At 46.0% G+C, this 26885-nt stretch overlaps 2 protein-coding genes across 17 annotated transcripts in view; one reads left to right on the forward strand and one right to left on the reverse strand.

The window, feature by feature from the left end:
- LOC110522572 (neurexin-3b) overlaps positions 1–26885 on the reverse strand; it is a 628889-nt gene that overhangs the window by 326465 nt on the left and 275539 nt on the right. The gene's annotated exons all lie outside the window — the stretch shown is intronic.
- Positions 15929–17065, forward strand: LOC149984169 (uncharacterized). Its single transcript, XM_090233399.1, has one exon. The coding sequence runs from the start codon at positions 15929–15931 to the stop codon at positions 17063–17065; it is 1137 nt and encodes a 378-aa protein (XP_090089525.1).

The raw sequence follows: 26885 nt of genomic DNA on the forward strand, positions 1-26885 counted from the left end.
GAGTCCTGTCAGAGTGAGCCTGTGTGAGTCCTGTCTGAGTGGAACTGTGTGAGGCTGAGTGAGCCTGTCTGAGTCCTGTCTGAGTGGAACTGTGTGAGGCTGAGTGAGCCTGTCTGAGTCCTGTCTGAGTGAGCCTGTGTGAGTCCTGTCTGAGTGGAACTGTGTGAGGCTGAGTGAGCCTGTCTGAGTAAGCCTGTCTGAGTCCTGTCTGAGTGAGCCTGTCTGAGTCCTGTCTGAGTGGAACTGTGTGAGGCTGAGTGAGCCTGTCTGAGTCCTGTCTGAGTGGGCCTGTCTGAGTCCTGTCTGAGTGGAACTGTGTGAGGCTGAGTGAGCCTGTCTGAGTCCTGTCAGAGTGGGCCTGTCTGAGTCCTGTCTGAGTGGAACTGTGTGAGGCTGAGTGAGCCTGTCTTAGTCCTGTCTGAGTGGGCCTGTCTGAGTCCTGTCTGAGTGGAACTGTGTGAGGCTGAGTGAGCCTGCGCAGCAGAAGAAAAGTGTTGAAAGCGGAAGGTTTTTAGTATCTTCACAAATGAAAGGGAATTTAAAAAGTCCCTGCAGGGGAATATCCTGGCTTTCATTTGAGATCCCAGAAGAATGAGATCAAGTTAAATCTAAACATAGCTGAAGCGCTGCTTAAGATGTGATAATGGAAGGTTCAAGCCTCCGGGTCATTAAATAATTATCATATTCCATATGTTTAAAAAGTATGTTTTAACAGCCCTAAATTTGACTTGGAATAAAAATGATATTATCATGCTGCAGCTCGTGGGCTGGCTTGGTACAGCACATACTGGACTACATTCATGCAACTAGTTAAACAGTCAATTTAAATAGGTTTATCCCAGTTAAAGTAACATAAATGGATCAGTGTGTGTGTGTGTGTGTGTGTGTGTGTGTGTGTGTGTGTGTGTGTACTGTATATGTGTGTGTGTCAGTTCCATAAATGTATCAGGGACAACAGTCTGTTTCCATCCCCAGTGGGTTCTGATGAGAGACCATAAGGCTAACCCTCCAAATCACATATCCTCAGTAACCCTGTGACCTGTCTGTCTGTCTGTCTGTCTGTCTGTCTGTCTGTCTGTCTGTCTGTCTGTCCTCTCTTTCTCTGTCTGTCTGTCCTCCTTTTCTCTGTCTGTCTGTCAGTCTCTCTGTCTCTGTCTCTAATCTCTCTCTCTGCATAGAATGCCCTTCTTGCCTTGTCTCTCAGATCGTTCACAGCTTGTGGAATTTACCTGTGGCAATGATGTTTAGGCCAAGGTAGGGGCATTCTGAGGCAGGGGCTGAGGGAGGGGCTGAGGCAGGGGCTGAGGTAGGGGCTGAGGCAGGGGCTGAGGTAGGGGCTGAGGCAGGGGGTGGGAGGCAGGGGCTGAGGTAGGGGCTGAGGCAGGGGCTGAGGTAGGGGCTGAGGCAAGGGGTGGGATGCAGGGGGTGGGAGGTAGGGGCTGAGGCAGGGGATGATGTAGAGGATTAGGTAGGGGATGAGGTAAGGGATTAGGTAGGGGATTAGGTAGGGGATTAGGTAGGGGATTAGGTAGGGGCTGAGGTAGGGGCTGAGGTAGGGGCTGAGGCAGGGGGTGGGAGGCAGGGGCTGAGGCAGGGGGTGGGAGGCAGGGGCTGAGGTAGGGGCTGAGGCAGGGGGTGGGAGGCAGGGGCTGAGGCAGGGGGTGGGAGGCAGGGGGTGGGAGGTAGGGGCTGAGGCAGGGTCTGATGTAGAGGATTAGGTAGGGGATGAGGTAAGGGATTAGGTAGGGGATTAGGTAGGGGATTAGGTAGGGGATTAGGTAGGGGCTGAGGCAGGGGTTGAGGTAGGGGCTGAGGCAGGGGTTGAGGTAGGGGATTAGGTAGGGGATGAGGTAAGGGATTAGGTAGGGGATTAGGTAGGGGATTAGGTAGGGGATTAGGTAGGGGCTGAGGTAGGGGCTGAGGTAGGGGCTGAGGTAGGGGCTGAGGTAGGGGCTGAGGCAGGGGGTGGGAGGCAGGGGCTGAGGCAGGGGGTGGGAGGCAGGGGCTGAGGTAGGGGCTGAGGCAGGGGGTGGGAGGCAGGGGCTGAGGCAGGGGGTGGGAGGCAGGGGGTGGGAGGTAGGGGCTGAGGCAGGGTCTGATGTAGAGGATTAGGTAGGGGATGAGGTAAGGGATTAGGTAGGGGATTAGGTAGGGGATGAGGTAAGGGATTAGGTAGGGGATGAGGTAAGGGATTAGGTAGGGGATTAGGTAGGGGCTGAGGCAGGGGGTGGGAGGCAGGGGCTGAGGCAGGGGCTCAGGCAGGGGGTGGGAGGCAGGGGGTGGGAGGTAGGGGCTGAGGCAGGGGCTGATGTAGAGGATTAGGTAGGGGATGAGGTAAGGGATTAGGTAGGGGATTAGGTAGGGGATGAGGTAGGGGATGAGGTAGCGGCTGAGGCAGGGGTTGAGGTAGGGGATTAGGTAGGGGATGAGGTAAGGGATTAGGTAGGGGATTAGGTAGGGGATGAGGTAGGGGATGAGGTAGGGGCTGAGGCAGGGGTTGAGGTAGGGGATTAGGTAGGGGATGAGGTAGGGGTTGAGGTAAGGGATTAGGTAGGGGATTAGGTAGGGGATTAGGTAGGGGATTAGGTAGGGGCTGAGGTAGGGGGAGGGAGGCAGGGGCTGAGGCAGGGGATGAGGTAGGGGATGAGGTAGGGGGAGGGAGGCAGGGGCTGAGGTAGGGGATGAGGTAGGGGCTGAGGCAGGGGTTGAGGTAGGGGATTAGGTAGGGGATGAGGTAGGGGTTGAGGTAAGGGATTAGGTAGAGGATTAGGTAGGGGATGAGGTAGGGGATGAGGTAGGGGCTGAGGTAGGGGGTGAGGTAGGGGATTAGGTAGGGGATTAGGTAGGGGATGAGGCAGGGGGTGAGGTAGGGGATGAGGTAGGGGTTGAGGTAAGGGATTAGGTAGGGGATTAGGTAGGGGATTAGGTAGGGGATGAGGTAAGGGATTAGGTAGGGGATTAGGTAGGGGATGAGGCAGGGGGTGAGGTAGGGGATTAGGTAGGGGATGAGGTAAGGGATTAGGTAGGGGATTAGGTAGGGGATGAGGTAGGGGTTGAGGTAAGGGATTAGGTAGGGGATTAGGTAGGGGATTAGGTAGGGGATTAGGTAGGGGCTGAGGCAGGGGGTGAGGTAGGGGATTAGGTAGGGGATGAGGTAAGGGATTAGGTAGGGGATTAGGTAGGGGATTAGGTAGGGGATGAGGTAGGGGCTGAGGCAGGGGGAGGGAGGCAGGGGCTGAGGCAGGGGCTGAGGCAGGGGTGAGAGCAAAGGGCAGCCTCGCCCTGAGTCTGGGAGATGTTCGACCTGATGGAGGACGGGGGAAAGAGAAGGGAGAAGGTGGACCAGGGGCCGTGCCAGCAGCCAGGAAACCATAGAGACAGACAGATGGTGCGCTGCCAAACTGGCATTTTTAAATGAGAGATTAAAACAAAACATCATCAGCCTCCCTACCTCCCTGGCAGGAGAGTAAGGAGTAGCATAGCAGACCAGATGCCAGTGACAGCATGATAGTGTGGAGGAGAAGGTAGTAATGAGGAGGTCTCCACAATGGAGTGTGTATGTATGTGCGCGTGCGTGCGTATGTGTATGTCGGATTGTGTGTGTGCACCTGATCGATACACAGGAGGCGGGAAGGTGGGAAGATGGAAGCCTGAATCTCCAGTACTCTGGAGAGGGTGTAACAGCATGGTCTAGCCAGGCCCTTTCACTGTCACACACACACACACACGCACGCACACGCACGCGCGCGCACACACACACACACACACACATACACACACACACACGCGCACACACACACACACACACACACACACACCGCCAGACCACTAGTCAACAACCGGCGAGGGGATGGTAAATAAGATGAGGTACAATCTCCCAACAGGGCTTTTTTTTACAGATAATTTTACAAAAGGGCTTTTGCCTACAGATAATATTACAACAGTAAATAAATGACATTCTATCCACCTTCTATCCAACCGTTTTTAATTTTATTTTGTGATAAAATATGAATAAATACTAATTCAAAATAAACAATAGTCTGATGCTCATCATAACAACAGTGGAGCTACTGTAACAACCGTACGAGGTTACGATAAACAGAACAGAAAACCATTCAGCCGGTATTAAGCATAGCTTCTTCATGCTACAATGACACATACGACATCCCAGCGTGCTCTCTGAAGCCTTTTCTGAGGCATTAGGCCCCAGACGGGAGATCCCTTGATCGGGGCTGACAGGAAGCGTGAAGGGCTGGAGTGGAGGGTGGGAGGGTTGGAGACGGAGCGTATTGTTTAAGTGACAGGTTTGGAAAACAAACAAATGGTGAAGGGGGTTAGGGTTAGGGGATGGGATGGGATGGTGAAGGGGGTTAGGGGATGGGATGGTGAAGGGGGTTAGGGGATGGGATGGTGAAGGGGGTTAGGGTTAAGGGATGGGATGGTGAAGGGGGTTAGGGTTAGGGGATGGGATGGGATGGGATGGAGAAGGGGGTTAGGGGATGGGATGGTGAAGGGGGTTAGGGTTAGGGGATGGGATGGTGAAGGGGGTTAGGGTTAGGGGATGGGATGGGATGGTGAAGGGGGTTAGGGGATGGTATGGTGAAGGGGGTTAGGGTTAGGGGATGGGATGGTGAAGGGGGTTAGGGTTAGGGATGGGATGGTGAAGGGGGTTAGGGTTAGGGGATGGGATGGTGAAGGGGGTTAGGGTTAGGGGATGGGATGGTGAAGGGGGTTAGGGGATGGGATGGTGAAGGGGGTTAGGGTTAGGGGATGGGATGGTGAAAGGGTTAGGGTTAGGGGATGGGATGGTGAAGGGGGTTAGGGGATGGGATGGGATGGTGAAGGGGGTTAGGGTTAGGGGATGGGATGGTGAAGGGGGTTAGGGTTAGTGGATGGGATGGTGAAGGGGGTTAGGGTTAGGGGATGGGATGGTGAAGGGGGTTAAGGTTAGGGGATGGGGTGGTGAAGGGGGTTAGGGTTAGGGGATGGGGTGGTGAAGGGGGTTAGGGTTAGGGGATGGGATGGTGAAGGGGGTTAGGGTTAGGGGATGGGATGGTGAAGGGGGTTAGGGGATGGGATGGTGAAGGGGGTTAGGGTTTGGGGAGGATGAATGGGAAGAGGGTTAGGGTTAGGGTTAGGGTTAGGGTTAGGGGGACTCGGGGGGAACAGAACAGACCCAGAGTCTCAGAGGGAAGAGAACAGACCCAGAGTCTCAGAGGGAACAGAACAGACCCAGAGTCTCAGAGGGAATAGAACAGACCCAGAGTCTCAGAGGGAACAGAACAGACCCAGAGTCTCAGATGGAATAGAACAGACCCAGAGTCTCAGAGGGAATAAAACAGACCCAGAGTCAGCTCTGGACAACACTCCTCTCCGCACTCTAGTAAATCGCTTTGACAATTGCAGTGATGACGCCTGTCTTCATTTACCCTAATATTTATCCCCATCCCCCAACCCCCCCTCCCCATCTCTCACTCTCGTGTCCTCCCTCCAGGGTACCTGAGAAACTATATGAAATGCGGGCCCCGGCAGCCATCGGGCCCCAGCAGCCATCGGGCCCCGGCAGCCATCGGGCCCCGGCAGCCATCGGGCCCCGGCAGCCATCGGGCCCCAGCAGCCATCGGGCCCCGGCAGCCATCGGGCACCAGCAGCCATCGGGCCCCAGCAGCCATCGTCCCTGTCTGGTTATTGGGTCCCAGCAGCCACCGTCCATGTCTGGTAATTGGGTCCCATGTCAACCACCAAATGTAATAACGGTGTTCTGCTGTGCAGGGAGCTAATCTAAATGACATCAGTGTCCTACTTTGGTTTTATGTGTTATAGGTCTGTGATTGTGTGTGTGTGTGTGTGTGTGTGTGTGTGTGTGTGTGTGTGTGTGTGTGTATGTGTGTGTGTGTGTGTGTGTTTGTGTGTATTATAGCTCTGTGAGAAGCGGCATCCCCAAGGCAGCCCACACTGCAGTCCAGAGAGACAGGCATGGCCACCTTCATTGCAGTGCTAACTTGGAGACCCTGGCGGTGACGGTCCATTACAGGATCAGTGTCGGTCGCTGAACTAAGTTCGTAGTGTTTTCAGGTAATTATTGGTTTTGCCATATAGTGGTATAGCTAACTACTGGAACTACACATTACTTTTTTTTGCAAAAATAAAATATAATTATTTAATAAAATATTTAGGCAATAATTTCCTTTCTCTATTGGCATCAGACCTAATTCTCACTTGAAACATCGCTTTTGTGTTTAATAGGCTAAATTACACATTCTGTTAGCATATGACTCCAAAGTGATTTGTTGTTGCAATTTGAATTCTATGACATTTCTTATTTAGATATGATAATCTTTCACAAAGTAATTTGAATGTAGTGAACAACTTAGTTAATTAAACTACATTTTCCTTAAGGGTAGCTTGAGTGTAGTATAACTTCTTTCAGTGTGAAGTCATTTGTAGCTTGGAAAACAATGTTTTCAGAGTAGCTTCCACAACACTGATTATGTTTGACACTGACAGACAAGCTGATGATCCACCATTGGCAAACTTTGAGAAGTAAGAATTGTGTAAGACAAAAAAAGATGAGTCTTTTAATGTAAGAAAATGCATCCCTAGTCCCATCCAGTGTGTGAACTGGGTCTGTGGGTTGTGAAGCTATTGACACAATAATTGTACTAGGGCAGACACAGACAGATAGGAGCAGTAATTATCTGTGAGTTATCATTAAGGCTCCTCTCCAACTCCCCTTTAGACTTCACGTCATTAAGGCTCCTCTCCAACTCCCCCTTTAGACTTCACATCATTAAGGCTCCTCTCCAACTCCCCTATTAGACTTCACGTCATTTAGGCTCCTCTCCAACTCCCCTATTAGACTTCACATCATTAAGGCTCCTCTCCAAATCCCCTATTAGACTTCATGTCATTAAGGCACCTCTCCAACTACCTTTAGACTTCACGTCATTAAGGCACCTCTCCAACTCCCCTATTAGACTTCTTGTCATTAAGGCACCTCTCCAACTCCCCTTTAGACTTCACGTCATTAAGGCTCCTCTCCAACTCCCCCTTTAGACTTCACATCATTAAGGCTCCTCTCCAACTCCCCTATTAGACTTCACGTCATTTAGGCTCCTCTCCAACTCCCCTATTAGACTTCACATCATTAAGGCTCCTCTCCAACTACCTTTAGACTTCACGTCATTAAGGCACCTCTCCAACTCCCCTATTAGACTTCTTGTCATTAAGGCACCTCTCCAACTACCTTTAGACTTCTTGTCATTAAGGCACCTCTCCAACTACCTTTAGACTTCACGTCATTAAGGCTCCTCTCCAACTCCCTTTAGACTTCACATCATTAAGGCTCCTCTCCAACTCCCTTTAGACTTCACGTCATTAAGGCTCCTCTCCAACTCCCTTTAGACTTCACGTCATTAAGGCTCCTCTCCAACTCCCTTTAGACTTCACGTCATTAAGGCTCCTCTCCAACTCCCTTTAGACTTCACGTCATTAAGGCACCTCTCCAACTCCCCTATTAGACTTCACGTCATTAAGGCACCTCTCCAACTCCCCTTTAGACTTCACGTCATTAAGGCTCCTCTCCAACTCCCCCTTTAGACTTCACATCATTAAGGCTCCTCTCCAACTCCCCTTTAGACTTCACGTCATTAAGGCTCCTCTCCAACTCCCCCTTTAGACTTCACATCATTAAGGCTCCTCTCCAACTCCCCCTTTAGACTTCACATCATTAAGGCTCCTCTCCAACTCCCCTTTAGACTTCACATCATTAAGGCTCCTCTCCAACTCCCCCTTTAGACTTCACATCATTAAGGCTCCTCTCCAACTCCCTTTAGACTTCATGTCATTAAGGCTCCTCTCCAACTCCCCCTTTAGACTTCACGTCATTAAGGCACCTCTCCAACTCCCTTATTAGACTTCACATCATTAAGGCTCCTCTCCAACTCCCCTTTAGACTTCACATCATTAAGGCACCTCTCCAACTCCCCTATTAGACTTCACATCATTAAGGCACCTCTCCAACTCCCCTATTAGACTTCACATCATTAAGGCTCCTCTCCAACTCCCCTTTAGACTTCACATCATTAAGGCTCCTCTCCAACTCCCTTTAGACTTCACATCATTAAGGCTCCTCTCCAACTCCCCTTTAGACTTCACATCATTAAGGCACCTCTCCAACTCCCCTATTAGACTTCACATCATTAAGGCTCCTCTCCAACTCCCCTATTAGACTTCACATCATTAAGGCTCCTCTCCAACTCCCTTTAGACTTCACATCATTAAGGCTCCTCTCCAACTCCCCTTTAGACTTCACATCATTAAGGCACCTCTCCAACTCCCCTATTAGACTTCACGTCATTAAGGCACCTCTCCAACTCCCCTTTAGACTTCACATCATTAAGGCTCCTCTCCAACTCCCCCTTTAGACTTCACATCATTAAGGCTCCTCTCCAACTCCCCTTTAGACTTCACGTCATTAAGGCTCCTCTCCAACTCCCCCTTTAGACTTCACATCATTAAGGCTCCTCTCCAACTCCCCCTTTAGACTTCACATCATTAAGGCTCCTCTCCAACTCCCCTTTAGACTTCACATCATTAAGGCTCCTCTCCAACTCCCCCTTTAGACTTCACATCATTAAGGCTCCTCTCCAACTCCCTTTAGACTTCACGTCATTAAGGCTCCTCTCCAACTCCCCCTTTAGACTTCACGTCATTAAGGCACCTCTCCAACTCCCCTATTAGACTTCACATCATTAAGGCTCCTCTCCAACTCCCCTTTAGACTTCACATCATTAACTTCTTGAATCTACTTGAGACGCACATGTCCCAAGTAGGCACCTGGAAATGCAAATGCGCTACGCTAAATGCTAAATGTACTCGTTAAAACTCAAACCTTGATCAAAATTCACAAGCAGGGTATTAAATTAAAGCTACACTCGTTGTGAACCTAGCCAGCAAGTCAGATTTTTAAAATGCTTTTCGGCGAAAGCATCAGAAGCTATTATCTGATAGCATGCACCCCCCAAAATGCCAGCTCGACACGTAAACAACAGATTTTGCGATAGACGGCGCTACCCAAAACGCAGAAATAAAATATAAAACATTCATTACCTTAGACGAGCTTCTTTCTTGGCACTCCTATATGCCCCATAAACATCACTATTGGGTCTTTTTTTCGTTTAAATCGGTCCATATATACCCAAAATAGCTTTGTATTGAAGTAGTGTCATTCAGAAAAATTCATCGTTTTTAAACGCTGCGTAATTTTTTAAAATTAAAAAAGTCGACGATAAACTTTCACAAAACACTTCGAAATCCTTTTGTAATCCAACTTTAGGTATTAGTAAACGTTTATAATCTATCAAAACGATTACAGGGCGATGTCTCTTCAATAGGTCCTCACTTCAAAAACAATGCAATCTGATCTCTCCTTGAACTGCATCCGGGTGAAGACTGGAAAACTTGGGGTCAGACAGATGGATTTTCCAACAATTAATTCGATTGAAAATTAGTACAATGGCGCCATCGTGCGGAATTTGTATGAAGTGCAGGCAAATTTCCATTAAATTCTGTTCTCCTTTAACAACTGGTGGAAGTGACTTATGGAAATTATTTTTTGCTTTCAGAGAGCAGTTTTTCTTGCGTTTTTCAATGAAACACACGCTCTGTTATAGTCACAGCCGTGATTTAACCAGTTTTATAAACTTCAGAGTGTTTTCTATCCACACATACTAATCATATGCATATACTATATTCCTGGCATGAGTAGCAGGACGCTGAAAAGTTGCGCGATTTTTAACAGAATTTTCAAAAAAGGTGGGGGTAGATTTAACAGGTTTTAAGACACCTCTCCAACTCCCCTTTAGACTTCACATCATTAAGGCACCTCTCCAACTCCCCTATTAGACTTCACATCATTAAGGCACCTCTCCAACTCCCCTATTAGACTTCACATCATTAAGGCTCCTCTCCAACTCCCCTTTAGACTTCACATCATTAAGGCTCCTCTCCAACTCCCTTTAGACTTCACATCATTAAGGCTCCTCTCCAACTCCCCTTTAGACTTCACATCATTAAGGCACCTCTCCAACTCCCCTATTAGACTTCACATCATTAAGGCTCCTCTCCAACTCCCCTATTAGACTTCACATCATTAAGGCTCCTCTCCAACTCCCTTTAGACTTCACATCATTAAGGCTCCTCTCCAACTCCCCTTTAGACTTCACATCATTAAGGCACCTCTCCAACTCCCCTATTAGACTTCACATCATTAAGGCTCCTCTCCAACTCCCCTATTAGACTTCACATCATTAAGGCTCTTCTCCAACTCCCCTTTAGACTTCCCGTCATTAAGGCTCCTCTCCAACTCCCTTTTGACTTCACATCATTAAGACTCCTCTCCAACTCCCCTTTAGACTTCACATCATTAAGGCTCCTCTCCAACTCCCCTTTAGACTTCACATCATTAAGGCACCTCTCCAACTCCCCTTTAGACTTCACCACATTAAGGCTCCTCTCCAACTCCCCTTTAGACTTCACATCATTAAGGCTCCTCTCCAACTCCCCTTTAGACTTCACATCATTAAGGCACCTCTCCAACTCCCCTTTAGACTTCACATCATTAAGGCTCCTCTCCAACTCCCCTTTAGACTTCACATCATTAAGGCACCTCTCCAACTACCTTTAGACTTCACGTCATTAAGGCACCTCTCCAACTCCCCTATTAGACTTCTTGTCATTAAGGCACCTCTCCAACTCCCCTTTAGACTTCACGTCATTAAGGCTCCTCTCCAACTCCCCCTTTAGACTTCACATCATTAAGGCTCCTCTCCAACTCCCCTATTAGACTTCACGTCATTTAGGCTCCTCTCCAACTCCCCTATTAGACTTCACATCATTAAGGCTCCTCTCCAACTACCTTTAGACTTCACGTCATTAAGGCACCTCTCCAACTCCCCTATTAGACTTCTTGTCATTAAGGCACCTCTCCAACTACCTTTAGACTTCTTGTCATTAAGGCACCTCTCCAACTACCTTTAGACTTCACGTCATTAAGGCTCCTCTCCAACTCCCTTTAGACTTCACATCATTAAGGCTCCTCTCCAACTCCCTTTAGACTTCACGTCATTAAGGCTCCTCTCCAACTCCCTTTAGACTTCACGTCATTAAGGCTCCTCTCCAACTCCCTTTAGACTTCACGTCATTAAGGCTCCTCTCCAACTCCCTTTAGACTTCACGTCATTAAGGCACCTCTCCAACTCCCCTATTAGACTTCACGTCATTAAGGCACCTCTCCAACTCCCCTTTAGACTTCACGTCATTAAGGCTCCTCTCCAACTCCCCCTTTAGACTTCACATCATTAAGGCTCCTCTCCAACTCCCCTTTAGACTTCACGTCATTAAGGCTCCTCTCCAACTCCCCCTTTAGACTTCACATCATTAAGGCTCCTCTCCAACTCCCCCTTTAGACTTCACATCATTAAGGCTCCTCTCCAACTCCCCTTTAGACTTCACATCATTAAGGCTCCTCTCCAACTCCCCCTTTAGACTTCACATCATTAAGGCTCCTCTCCAACTCCCTTTAGACTTCATGTCATTAAGGCTCCTCTCCAACTCCCCCTTTAGACTTCACGTCATTAAGGCACCTCTCCAACTCCCTTATTAGACTTCACATCATTAAGGCTCCTCTCCAACTCCCCTTTAGACTTCACATCATTAAGGCACCTCTCCAACTCCCCTATTAGACTTCACATCATTAAGGCACCTCTCCAACTCCCCTATTAGACTTCACATCATTAAGGCTCCTCTCCAACTCCCCTTTAGACTTCACATCATTAAGGCTCCTCTCCAACTCCCTTTAGACTTCACATCATTAAGGCTCCTCTCCAACTCCCCTTTAGACTTCACATCATTAAGGCACCTCTCCAACTCCCCTATTAGACTTCACATCATTAAGGCTCCTCTCCAACTCCCCTATTAGACTTCACATCATTAAGGCTCCTCTCCAACTCCCTTTAGACTTCACATCATTAAGGCTCCTCTCCAACTCCCCTTTAGACTTCACATCATTAAGGCACCTCTCCAACTCCCCTATTAGACTTCACGTCATTAAGGCACCTCTCCAACTCCCCTTTAGACTTCACATCATTAAGGCTCCTCTCCAACTCCCCCTTTAGACTTCACATCATTAAGGCTCCTCTCCAACTCCCCTTTAGACTTCACGTCATTAAGGCTCCTCTCCAACTCCCCCTTTAGACTTCACATCATTAAGGCTCCTCTCCAACTCCCCCTTTAGACTTCACATCATTAAGGCTCCTCTCCAACTCCCCTTTAGACTTCACATCATTAAGGCTCCTCTCCAACTCCCCCTTTAGACTTCACATCATTAAGGCTCCTCTCCAACTCCCTTTAGACTTCACGTCATTAAGGCTCCTCTCCAACTCCCCCTTTAGACTTCACGTCATTAAGGCACCTCTCCAACTCCCCTATTAGACTTCACATCATTAAGGCTCCTCTCCAACTCCCCTTTAGACTTCACATCATTAAGACACCTCTCCAACTCCCCTTTAGACTTCACATCATTAAGGCACCTCTCCAACTCCCCTATTAGACTTCACATCATTAAGGCACCTCTCCAACTCCCCTATTAGACTTCACATCATTAAGGCTCCTCTCCAACTCCCCTTTAGACTTCACATCATTAAGGCTCCTCTCCAACTCCCTTTAGACTTCACATCATTAAGGCTCCTCTCCAACTCCCCTTTAGACTTCACATCATTAAGGCACCTCTCCAACTCCCCTATTAGACTTCACATCATTAAGGCTCCTCTCCAACTCCCCTATTAGACTTCACATCATTAAGGCTCCTCTCCAACTCCCTTTAGACTTCACATCATTAAGGCTCCTCTCCAACTCCCCTTTAGACTTCACATCATTAAGGCACCTCTCCAACTCCCCTATTAGACTTCACATCATTAAGGCTCCTCTCCAACTCCCCTATTAGACTTCACATCATTAAGGCTCTTCTCCAACTCCCCTTTAGACTTCCCGTCATTAAGGCTCCTCTCCAACTCCCTTTTGACTTCACATCATTAAGGCTCCTCTCCAACTCCCCTTTAGACTTCACATCATTAAGGCTCCTCTCCAACTCCCCTTTAGACTTCACATCATTAAGGCACCTCTCCAACTCCCCTTTAGACTTCACCACATTAAGGCTCCTCTCCAACTCCCCTTTAGACTTCACATCATTAAGGCTCCTCTCCAACTCCCCTTTAGACTTCACATCATTAAGGCACCTCTCCAACTCCCCTTTAGACTTCACATCATTAAGGCTCCTCTCCAACTCCCCTTTAGACTTCACATCATTAAGGCACCTCTCAAACTCCCCTTTAGACTTCACATCATTAAGGCTCCTCTCCAACTCCCCTTTAGACTTCACATCATTAAGGCTCCTCTCCAACTCCCCTTTAGACTTCACATCATTAAGGCACCTCTCAAACTCCCCTTTAGACTTCACATCATTAAGGCTCCACTCCAACTCCCCTTTAGACTTCACATCATTAAGGCACCTCTCCAACTCCCCCTTTAGACTTCACGTCATTAAGGCACCTCTCCAACTCCACTATTAGACTTCACGTCATTAGCTAAAGCAGCATGTATATCTAACAAATAGACAGATAAAGAACCTCTTGACACACACACACACACACACACACACACACACACACACACTCACACACACACACACACACACACACACACACACTCCAGATAAATACCCTCTTGGAATGATCAAACAACGTCTTGGAGGCCACAGTCTTCAATGCCTCTCCTCCTCATCAGAGAAGGCCTTTGACCAGATCCTTCAAAAAACACTTTCCTCAAATGAGAGAATTTGAAACAGGAAGTGGGGATGTTCATTCTCAAGAGACAAACCTGTATTAGAACTGAGAGAAAATAAACGATTATAACTGGAAAAATAAGTGTTAAGAGCCATTTACTAAATATTACAATTCTACAGCAGAATACTAAATAATATTACTTTCATCTTATCTTTCTTCCTGTCAGCTGTGAAGAGGTCGACACATGCCAGTCAATCTACGGAAGCCAGTAAAGCTGGGATGACAGTGTGGTTAAGATGAAGGACTTGCTCTTTCCACAGGTCTACCTGTCTATGATTATGGGTAGGAGCATCGGTATTACCGCTCATCAGAAAATCAGAGAGGAGAGTTCACTGTTAAAATGTTAAAAGCATCATTAAAAACCACCCTGTTAGCGTGGCAGGGAGAAGGCATAAAGACAAAAGTTGAGGTTGAAATGACCAGCACATGACCACATCAGTACAAGTTTGTTTTTACAGAATGGGAAGCAGTAAGTGAATGGCCTACAGTGCATTAAGGTAAAATAGGTCTGTGAGACAGAGTGTTTAGAAGTGTCCCATTCACCTCCTATAATGTCCAGGATGTCCTCTAGATAACAACCTCTCTCTCTCTCTAACTCTCTCTCTCTCTCTCTCTCTCTCTCTCTAACTCTCTCTAACTCTCTCTCTCTCTCTCTCTCTCTCTCTCTCTCTCTCTCTCTCTCTCTCTCTCTCTCTCTCTAACTCTCTCTCTCTTTCTCTCTCCGAGACCAACCCTGCTTTTCTTCTAGTCTTATCTAAAAATCCCACGTCTCTCCATCTGTATGTACCTAGCAGCTTAATGAGGTCTGGTGTGTGTGTGTGTGTGTGTGTGTGTGTGTGTGTGTGTGTGTGTGCGTGTACGCTCATGCATGTGTGTGGCATGGCTGTGTTTGTGGTGTGGATGTGTTTGTGGTGTGGATGTGTTTGTGGTGTGGCTGTGTTTGTGGTGTGGCTGTGTTTGTGGTGTGGATGTGTTTGTGGTGTGGCTGTGTTTGTGGTGTGGATGTGTTTGTGGTGTGGATGTGTGTGTGTGTGTGTACGCTCATGCATGTGTGTGGCGTGGCTGTGTTTGTGGTGTGGATGTGTTTGTGGTGTGGATGTGTTTGTGGTGTGGCTGTGTTTGTGGTGTGGCTGTGTTTGTGGTGTGGCTGTGTTTGTGGTGTGGATGTGTTTGTGGTGTGGATGTGTTTGTGGTGTGGATGTGTTTGTGGTGTGGATGTGTTTGTGGTGTGGCTGTGTTTGTGGTGTGGATGTGTTTGTGGTGTGGCTGTGTTTGTGGTGTGGCTGTGTTTGTGGTGTGGATGTGTTTGTGGTGTGGATGTGTTTGTGGTGTGGCTGTGTTTGTGGTGTGGCTGTGTTTGTGGTGTGGCTGTGTTTGTGGTGTGGCTGTGTTTGTGGTGTGGCTGTGTTTGTGGTGTGGATGTGTTTGTGGTATGGATGTGTGTGTGTGTGTGTGTGTGTGTACGCTCATGCATGTGTGTGGCGTGGCTGTGTTTCTGGTGTGGATGTGTTTGTGGTGTGGATGTGTTTGTGGTGTGGATGTGTGTGTGTGTGTGTACGCTCATGCATGTGTGTGGCGTGGCTGTGTTTCTGGTGTGGATGTGTTTGTGGTGTGGATGTGTTTGTGGTATGGATGTGTGTGTGTGTGTGTGTGTGTGTACGCTCATGCATGTGTGTGGCGTGGCTGTGTTTGTGGTGTGGATGCGTTTGTGGTGTGGATGTGTGTGTGTGTGTGTGTGTGTACACTCATGCATGTGTGTGGCGTGGCTATGTTTGTGGTGTAGATGTGTTTGTGGTGTGTGTGTGTGTGTGTGTACGCTCATGCATGTGTGTGCATGTTATTACCTGTACTTGACATTCAGTCGGCTGGATGAGTACTTTACCTCCTTATCACCAGGAGAACATAGCAGGGAATAAACAAACCTCTTACATCCTTTTATATTCATGCACATCTAGATTGGTCTCGTGTAAGAGGAAGGGAAAGGAAAGGAATGCATAAAATATCTGCTGGAGCAATTTGAGTGCAGAATGAGAATGCTGTCTGGGATGACAAAACGACCTGTTGTTGTGCTCAGTTCAAAGCCAGTGTGTGCGTGTCTTGTGCCTTCCGGCCTGCGATGCCAGCCTTCCTGCACTCCGCCTCAAAGCCAGCCTAGCGCCCCTTCCAGCCAGCCTAGGGCCCCTTCCATCCAGCCTAGCGCCCCTTCCAGCCAGCCTAGCGCCCCTTCCAGCCAGCCTAGGGCCCCTTCCAGCCAGCCTAGCGCCCCTTCCAGCCAGCCTAGGGCCCCTTCCATCCAGCCTAGCGCCCCTTCCAGCCAGCCTAGCGCCCCTTCCAGCCAGCCTAGCGCCCCTTCCAGCCAGCCTAGGGCCCCTTCCATCCAGCCTAGCGCCCCTTCCAGCCAGCCTAGCGCCCCTTCCAGGCAGCCTAGCGCCCCTTCCAGCCAGCCTAGCGCCCCTTCCAGCCAGCCTAGGGCCCCTTCCATCCAGCCTAGCGCCCCTTCCAGCCAGCCTAGCGCCCCTTCCAGCCAGCCTAGCGCCCCTTCCATCCAGCCTAGCGCCCCTTCCATCCAGCCTAGCGCCCCTTCCATCCAGCCTAGCGCCCCTTCCAGCCAGCCTAGCGCCCCTTCCAGCCAGCCTAGCGCCCCTTCCATCCAGCCTAGCGCCCCTTCCAGCCAGCCTAGCGCCCCTTCCAGCCAGCCTAGCGCCCCTTCCAGCCAGCCTAGCGCCCCTTCCAGCCAGCCTAGCGCCCCTTCCAGCCAGCCTAGCGCCCCTTCCATCCAGCCTAGCGCCCCTTCCATCCAGCCTAGCGCCCCTTCCATCCAGCCTAGCGCCCCTTCCAGCCAGCCTAGCGCCCCTTCCAGCCAGCCTAGCGCCCCTTCCATCCAGCCTAGCGCCCCTTCCAGCCAGCCTAGCGCCCCTTCCAGCCAGCCTAGCGCCCCTTCCAGCCAGCCTAGCGCCCCTTCCAGCCAGCCTAGCGCCCCTTCCAGCCAGCCTAGCGCCCCTTCCATCCAGCCTAGCGCCCCTTCCATCCAGCCTAGCGCCCCTTCCATCCAGCCTAGCGCCCCTTCCAGCCAGCCTAGCGCCCCTTCCAGCCAGCCTAGCGCCCCTTCCAGACTGACTGCAAGCTGTAGCACCAGTGATGTCATTAGTTACTTGAGAAAGTAATATATTATATTACAATATTACAATGTGTTCCATTACATTGTGTGGAAAGTCATTTTGATTTATTTAACCAGGCGAGTCAGTTAAGAACAAATTCTTATTTACAATGACAGTGTAACTGCCTTGTTCAGAGGCAGAATTACAGATTTTTTACCTTGTCAGCTCAGGGATTCGATCTAGCAACCTTTCGGTTACTGACCCAACGCTCTAACCACTAGGCTACCTGCCGCCTCAGTAACGTGTTATATTTCTACTTATATTACATTGCGTTACTTTGATGAAAACAATCTCAGAACGTCACTGTTTGTTTGACTGTAGGAGGGAACGAGGCGAGCCACACTCGCTACCAAAGACAGGCTACTAATACGTAATCTAATGCATTCAGAAATTATCTTCAACCCGATCAGAAAGATGTCTGAATATTGGAGTACATTTCCGGGAATGATTCTAGGAGAGTATAGACTACACCTATAGCCTGGCCCAGGGGCCCTCCGTGATACAAGACAACCATTTATGCACTTGTGAAATGTATGCTTAAAACTGTTGTTTTCATCTACATACAAACAAGAAAATATCGGCCAACCTTTCTGTAATGTCATCCACGAAAATCAATAATTCCATTGGTATGATAACTCATCCTTTGGTATGATAACATACAAGGTGTCCCAAATTGATAATCCACAACACTGTAGCCAGTGCACTGAACTGGCAATGTAATGCCAGTATCTATACAATGCTTTAATGATAATGTAGAATCCATATGAAAAGGTATACAACAATATGTCTAGACAAGGCTATTTCATGATCATTGATCATTCTGAGAGTCTGCTGTCAGAAGTTCCCTCGCGGTGGGAAAGTTTGACTAATGAAAAAATAATGGTAGGAATAAATGCATTCTTTTAAATAAATAACAAATCCCTTTAGCCTATACCAACGTGTCATCCTATAAAATGTATGTTATGTTGCACAGCCTCATATAAGCTAGACCTGTACAGATTTCCTTTCTTAACATTAAAAATCCCCAATGTGAGCAACCACAGCATAGTGATGGACAGCTAGACCACAGCATAGTGATGGACACCTAGACCACAGCATAGTGATGGACATCTAGACCACAGCATAGTGATGGACACCTAGACCACAGCATAGTGATGGACACCTAGACCACAGCATAGTGATGGACATCTAGACCACAGCATAGTGATGGACACCTAGACCACAGCATAGTGATGGACACCTAGACCACAGCATAGTGATGGACACCTAGACCACAGCATAGGGATGGACATCTAGACCACAGCATAGTGATGGACACCTAGACCACAGCATAGGGATGGACAGCTAGACCACAGCATAGTGATGGACACCTAGACCACAGCATAGGGATGGACATCTAGACCACAGCATAGTGATGGACAGCTAGACCACAGCATAGGGATGGACATCTAGACCAAAGCATAGTGATGGACACCTAGACCACAGCATAGGGATGGACATCTAGACCACAGCATAGGGATGGACTCCTAGACCACAGCATAGTGATGGACAGCTAGACCACAGCATAGGGATGGACATCTAGACCACAGCATAGGGATGGACATCTAGACCACAGCATAGTGATGGACAGCTAGACAGCACCTTGGCCACTAGACGGTGAAGCACTATGGGTCTTGCTCTCACAGAAATGATCAATGGCAAAGATCAGAGGTGCAAACTCTATCCATTTCTATAGACAGCAGCTGTCATGACATTTCTCCAAACAACCTTTCTCCACTCGCTTGAGGATTAATGAGGAAACAAGTCGAGATCGGATCATGGACAGACCGCGTGTAACGGTTTTCTTGAGGTGAAGGAGAGGCGGACCAAAACGCAGCGTGGTGGTTATTCATGGTTCTTTCATATAGACACTATACATGAATAAACTAACAAAACAAGAAATGTGGAAAAAAACAAAACAGCCCTATCTGGTGCAAACACAGAGACAGTAACAATCACCCACCAACACACAGTGAAACACAGGCTACCTAAGTATGATTCTCAATCAGAGACAACTAATGACACCTGCCTATGATTGAGAAACATACTAGGCCGAAACATAGAAATCCCCAAATCATAGAAAAACAAACATAGACTGCCCACCCCAACTCACGACCTGACCATACTAAATAATGACAAAACAAAGGAAATAAAGGTCAGAACGTGACACCGTGCCCGGTTGGGAAATATTTTGCACACTTCTGTCGTGTCTTTGATTGGCTGACAGCCGTGTGTCGTGTCTTTGGCTATGCCGGATTAAGTGACCTTAGGTTGCGGGATGTTGTTTTGTGTTAGATTTGTGAAGCCTACAGAATGTGACGTTTGTTATTCTTTTGTAAAAAATGTTGTGTTCTGAGAAGTAAAGAATCATGAACACGTACCACGCTCATCGTATGAAGTAGACCAAGGTGCAGCGTACGTGTTCATGATTCTTTACTTCTCAGAACACAAAAAAAATTACAAAAGAATAACGAACGTCACGTTCTGTAGGCTTCACAAATCTAACACAAAACAACATCCCACAACCTAAGGTGGCGAAAAAGGCTGCCTAAGTATGATTCCCAATCAGAGACAACGATAGACAACTGTCCCTGATTGAGAACCATACCGGGCCAAAACATAGAAACACAACCCATAGAATGCCCACCCCACATCACACCCTGACCTAACAAAATAGAGAAATAAAATGGCTCTCTAAGGTCAGGGCGTGACAGTATGCATTTTGATGGAATGAAACTGGGTGGATTACTGACTGAAGCGCGCCAGCTAAACTGAGTTTTTATGGATATAAAGAAGGACATTATGAAACAAAAGCACCATTTGTGATGTAACTGGGACCTTTTGGAGTGCCAACAGAAGAAGATCATCAAAGGTAAGGCATTTACTATATCGCTATTTCTGACTTTTGTGGCGCACCTGCCTGGTTGAAATATGTTGTTCATGCTTTTGTATGTGGGGTAATGTCCTCAGATAATCGCATGGTGTGCTTTCGCTGTATGACCTTTTTGGAATCTGGCACAGCGGCTGAATTAACAAGAAGTTAAGCTCTATTTTGATATATTACACTTGTGATTTTATGAAAGTTAAATATTTACAATTCCGTAGTTTGAATTTCGCGCTCTGCAATTTCACCGGGTTTTGGCCAGGTGGGATACTACCGTCCATCCTGCCCATAAGAAGTTAAACAAGTAACGGTAATATAATTACTCAAATTCGAAAAGTAACGTGTTATATTAGTCCATCTATCATAAAGGTAATAATATAACTGCTATGTGTTACCCCCAACACTGAGAACAGCCATGAGAGGAGACTGTTGAGAACAGCCATGAGAGGAGACTGTTGAGAACAGCCATGAGAGGAGACTGTTGAGAACAGCCATGAGAGGAGACTGCTGAGAACAGCCATGAGAGGAGACTGCTGAGAACAGCCATGAGAGGAGACTGCTGAGAACAGCCATGAGAGGAGACTGCTGATAACAGACATGAGAGGAGACTGCTGAGAACAGCCATGAGAGGAGACTGCTGATAACAGACATGAGAGGAGACTGCTGATAACAGCCATGAGAGGAGATTGATGAGAACAGCTATGAGAGGAGACTGCTGAGAACAACCTTGAGAGGAGACTGCTGATAACAGCCATGAGAGGAGATGCTCTCACAAACACACACACACCAGACCACATTAAGCTGGTAGGTACATCCAGAAGGAGACACGTGGGATTTTTAGATAAGACGAGAAGAAAAGCAGGACTGGTCTCGGAGAGAGAAAGAGAGAAAGAGAGAGAGAGAGGTTGTTATCTAGAGGACATCCTGGACATTATAGGAGGTGAATGGGACACTTCTAAACACTCTGTCTCACATACCTATTTTACCTTAATGCACTGTAGGCCATTCACTTACTGCTTCCCATTCTGTAAAAACAAACTTGTACTGATGTGGTCATGTGCTGGTCATTTCAGCCTCAACTTTTGTCTTTATGCCTTCTCCCTGCCACGCTAACAGGGTGGTTTTTAATGATGCTTTTAACATTTTAACAGTGAACTCTCCTCTCTGATTTTCTGATGAGCGGTAATACCGATGCTCCTACCCATAATCATAGACAGGTAGACCTGTGGAAAGAGCAAGTCCTTCATCTTAACCACACTGTCATCCCAGCTTTACTGGCTTCCGTAGATTGATTGGCATGTGTCGACCTCTTCACAGCTGACAGGAAGAAAGATAAGATGAAAGTAAAAACTATTCTGCTGTAGAATTGTAATATTTAGTAGATGGCTCTTAACACTTATTTTTCCAGTTCTAATCATTTATTTTCTCTCAGTTCTAATACAGGTTTGTCCCTTGAGAATGAACATCCCCACTTCCTGTTTCAAATTCTCTCATTTGAGGAAAGTGTTTTTTGAAGGATCTGGTCAAAGGCCTTCTCTGATGAGGAGGAGAGGCATTGAAGACTGTGGCCTCCAAGACGTTGTTTGATCATTCCAAGAGGGTATTTATCTGGAGTGTGTGTGTGTGTGTGTGTGTGAGTCAAGAAGTTATTTATCTTTCTCTTTGATAGATGCACATGCTACTTTAGCTAATGATGTGACGTCTACTACTGCAGTCCCTTCACCTGTTAGATAGGCTAAACCTAGGTGCTCCAACATGTTGATCTGGTGTCAGCATCAAACCTAGTTCTGTACACCACCCACCCAGGACAGAAAACAGCACTACCAGCCTGGACCAAAAGACCACCAGCTCTCCACTGATGGATCAAGGTGCGACAATGTGAATAATCATCCAACATAGATCAGCAATACACTTCCCTACGGGAGGCTTATACAGGGAGCGCCAACATCTTCTCAGAGAAGAGGCCGGTCAGCAATACACTTCCCTATGGGAGGCTTATACAGGGAGCGCCAACATCATCTCAGAGAAGAGGCCAGTCAGCAATACACTTCCCTATGGGAGGCTTATACAGGGAGCGCCAACATCATCTCAGAGAAGAGGCCGGTCAGCAATATACTTCCCTATGGGAGGTTTATACAGGGAGCGCCAACATAATCTCAGAGAAGAGGCCGGTCAGCAATACACTTCCCTATGGGAGGCTTATACAGGGAGCGCCAACATCATCTCAGAGAAGAGGCCGGTCACAAACCAAAATACCCCCAGTTCTGGAGTCTTGAACAATAAAACCATTTCTTCAGTCTCCTGGTGTCCCCCTGCAGTTGGAGTGATGGTAAACGGAGGTAGGTCAGTTTCATTAGTGGTTAGAGAGAGAGATAGATGGAGAAAGAGATAAACACAGAGAGAGGCAGAGAGGATAGAGAGAGAGAGAGAGAGAGAGAGAGAGAGAGAGGCCTGATTGTGGTCAAAGGGTCATTACCATTGCATTGTATACCTTACCTAGCACTCGACCTCACCCTACCAGAATCTGAAGTCAAATGTCTACTATTTGCCGTTGATCTAGTGCTTCTATCCCCAACCAAGGAGGGCCAACAGCAGCACCTAGATATTCTGCACTGCTCTCAGTATTGGGCCCTGACAGTAAATCTCAGCAAGACAAAAATAATGGTGTTCCAAAAAAGGTCCTGTTCCCAGGACCACAAATACAAATTCCATCTACACACCCTTCCCCTAGAGCACACAAAAAACTATACCTTGGCCTAAACATTAGCACCACAGGTAACTTCCACAAAGCTGTTAACGATCTGAGACAAGCCAAGAAGGGCATTCAATTCCATCAAAAGGAACATAAAATTCAACATACCAAATCAAATCAAATCAAATGTATTTATATAGCCCTTCGTACATCAGCTGATATCTCAAAGTGCTGTACAGAAACCCAGCCTAAAACCCCAAACAGCAAGCAATGCAGGTGAAGAAGCACGACCAATTAGGATCTGGCTAAAAATACTTGATTCAGTTATAGACCCCATTGCCCTTTACGGTTGTGAGGTATAGGGTCCGCTCACCAACCAAGATTTCACAAAATGGGACAAACACCAAATTGAGACTCTGCATGCAGAATTCTACAAAGATATCCTCCGTGTACAACGTAAAACACCAAATAACGCATGCAGAGCAGAATTAGGCCGACACCCGCAAATGTTCAAAATCCAGAAAAGAGACGTTAAAATCTACAACCACCTCAAAGGAAGCGATTCCCAAACCTTCCATAACAAAGCCATCACCTACAGAGAAATACATCTGGAGAAGAGCCCACTAAGCAAGCTGGTCCTGGGGCTCTGTTCACAAACACACCCCACAGAGCCCCAGGACAGCAACACAATTAGACTCAACCAAATCATGAGAAAACAAAAAGATAATTACTTGACACATTGGAAAGAATTTACACAAAAACAGAGCAGACTAGAATGCTATTTGGCACTAAACAGAGAGTACACAGTGGCAGAATACCTGACCACCGTGACAGACCCAAAATTAAGGAAATATTTGACTAAGTACAGACTAAGTGAGGATAGCCTTGCTATTGAGAAAGGCCACCGAAGGCACTTCCTAACCTCCTGCCAAATATATGACCATGTTAGAGACACATATTTCTCTCAGATTACACAGACCCACAAAGAATTAGAAAACAAATCACATTTTGATAAACTCCCATATGTATTGGGTGAAATACCAAAGTGTTCAATCACAGCAGCAAGATTTGTGACCTGTTGCCACAAGAAAAGGCCAACCAGTGGATAACAAACATCATTGTATATCCTGTTATGGATGATGCGAATTTTCGCAGCTTTTTGTTAAAAATCGCGCAACATTTCAAAGTCTTGCTACTCATGCCAGGAATATAGTATATGCATATGTTAAGTATGTGTGGATAGAAAACACTCTGAAGTCTCTAAAACTGGTTAAATCGGGTCTGTGGCTATAACAGAACGTGTTTAGGAGTAAAAATCCCTGGTAAAACTGTAAAAAAATATTTGTCCGCCATTCAATGTATTGTTTAAGGCGACCTAAAATAAATGAGGACCCCCTGTAAACGCCTACAGCTTCCACACAATGTCGCCATTGCTGTCATTTTCTGGCTTATTTGTCCTTGGTTACAACACGAATAAGCCCCTCTTTTCTTGAGGCGCACCACAGTATGTTGTGAAACTGAAAAAATGGACGATGATTTCCAGACTTGTTGCTATCGAATACAGATCGCCCCGTGATCAATTTGACACATCATTAACGTTTATTAATACCTAAAGTTGGTTTAGAAAAGTCGTTTGAAGTGATTTGTAAAAGTTTATAGGCGACTTTTGTAATTTTAAAAAGTGACGTTGCGTCTTGTAAATGGGCTTTTTGCAGCATCAGACTGGCCTTCAGCAAATTACATTTTGGGTATACAATGACGGATTTAATCGGGAAAAAGACCCAATTGTGATGTTTATGGGGCATATAGGAGTGCCAACAAAGAAGCTTGTCCAAGGTAATGAATGTTTTATATTTTATTTCTGCGTTTTGGGTAGCGCCGGCTACCGCAAAATCTGTTGTTTACGTGGCGTGCTGGTATTTTGGGGGGGTGCATGCTATCAGATAATAGCTTCTCATGCTTTCGCCAAAAAGCATTTTACAAATCTGACTTGGTGGCTAGATTCACAACGAGTGTAGCTTTAATTCAGTACCTTGCATGTGTATTTTTATGAAAGTTTGAGATTTATCGAGTACTATACTCGAGTACTATAGGTGGCGCTCTGAAATTTCCGCTGAGCTGTCCCTGTGCAGGGACCACCTCCGTAACAAGATATTCAACTTATATTTATGCTTATTTATTTTATCTTTAGTACTTTATCTATTTGCACATGCTTACAACACTGTATATTGACATAAATTGACATTTGAAATGTCTTTATTATTTTGAAACCTTTGTGAGTGTAATGTTTACTGTTCATTTTTATTGCTAATTTTACTTTTGTAAATGTTCTATTTCAATTGCTTTGGCAAAGTAAACATATGTTTCCCATGCCAGAAAAAGCATGTACATTGAAATTGAGACAGAGATAGAGATAGAGAGGAAGAGAGAGAGAGAGAGAGAGAGAGAGAGAGAGAGAGAGAGAGAGAGTAAGCTCTCTCGGCTACAGGTGTGATGCATTTATAGAGAAAACTTCCTCGAAATCTAATGGTATGATTGGTTTGAGGCAGTGGCTTGCGGTCAGGTGACTTATTGTTTGGCCCTATTGATTGTGTGATTAGCATGTGTTGACGGAGCCCATTAAATGTGTCCGGCAACATGGGTTAATAGATGTATTTGTGTGTGTGGTGTGTGTGTGTGGGTGTTGATAAATGTGTCTCTGTTAGCATTGGAAGGGGTGTAAGAGCCCCAAGGTTACCCAGGCGACCAGGAGTAACAGATGGATGTACCACGTTCCAACTGTCTGGATGAGTGTGTGTGTGTGTGTGTGTGTGTGTGTGTGTGTGTGTGTGTGTGTGTGTGTGTGTGTGTGTGTGTGTGTCAGGTGACTCAGATGGATGTACACTAACTGTCTGTAATGTGTTACATTCAATCATTCTCTCAGCCTCTCTGTCTCTGCCTCCCCCGAAAGGACATCCACACAAAGACGAATACACTTGAGCACACACACTTTTCTCCGTGCAGATGCACTTTGCTTCTCGTTTCTCTGATGCCCATTCATTAGTTCGTTCTACATTGTCTCGATTTTCTTTTACCTGAGGAGCTGTGGTTCCACTTCTCCCCCATGTCTCCATTATGCCTTTGCCTTTACCATGACTACCTCCTGCACCGGAATGACACATCAATTTACAGGTACAACGTTCACACTTACCTTAATGGCACGCATATAGGATAACACACACACACACATACACACATATAAACACTGTATAGCTGTAGCTGGCTGGATTCATTAACGTGATCAGAACCAGGTCTGCAAATCAGTATTATTAGTTACACCGTTAGCTATATAGTTAGTTATATCTTTAGTTATAATGTTAGTTATATATTTAGTTATACAGTTAGTTCTATATTTAGTTATACAGTTAGTTATACCGTTAGTTATACAGTTAGTTATATATTTAGTTATACAGTTAGTTACATCTTTAGTTATACAGTTAGTTATATATTTAGTTATACAGTTAGTTATATATTTAGTTATACAGTTAGTTATATATTTAGTTATACAGTTAGTTATACAGTTAGTTACATCTTTAGTTATACAGTTAGTTATATATTTAGTTATACAGTTAGTTATATATTTAGTTATACAGTTAGTTATATATTTAGTTATACAGTTAGTTATACAGTTAGTTATATATTTAGTTATACAGTTAGTTACATCTTTAGTTATACATTTAGTTATATATTTAGTTATACAGTTAGTTATATATTTAGTTATACAGTTAGTTATATATTTAGTTATACAGTTAGTTATACAGTTAGTTACATCTTTAGTTATACAGTTAGTTATACTGTTAGTTATACAGTTAGTTATATATTTAGTTGTACAGTTAGTTATACAGTTAGTTACATCTTTAGTTATACAGTTAGTTATATATTTAGTTATACAGTTAGTTATATATTTAGTTATACAGTTAGTTATACAGTTAGTTATACAGTTAGTTATATATTTAGTTATACAGTTAGTTATATCTTTAGTTATACAGTTAGTTATATATTTAGTTATACAGTTAGTTATATATTTAGTTATACAGTTAGTTATATATTTAGTTATACAGTTAGTTATATATTTAGTTATACAGTTAGTTATATATTTAGTTATACAGTTAGTTATATATTTAGTTATACAGTTAGTTATACAGTTAGTTATATATTTAGTTATACAGTTA

This window comes from Oncorhynchus mykiss, chromosome 4, assembly GCF_057628025.1.
Source record: "Oncorhynchus mykiss isolate SJ-2025 chromosome 4, ASM5762802v1, whole genome shotgun sequence".
NCBI classification, from domain to species: Eukaryota; Metazoa; Chordata; class Actinopteri; order Salmoniformes; family Salmonidae; genus Oncorhynchus; species Oncorhynchus mykiss.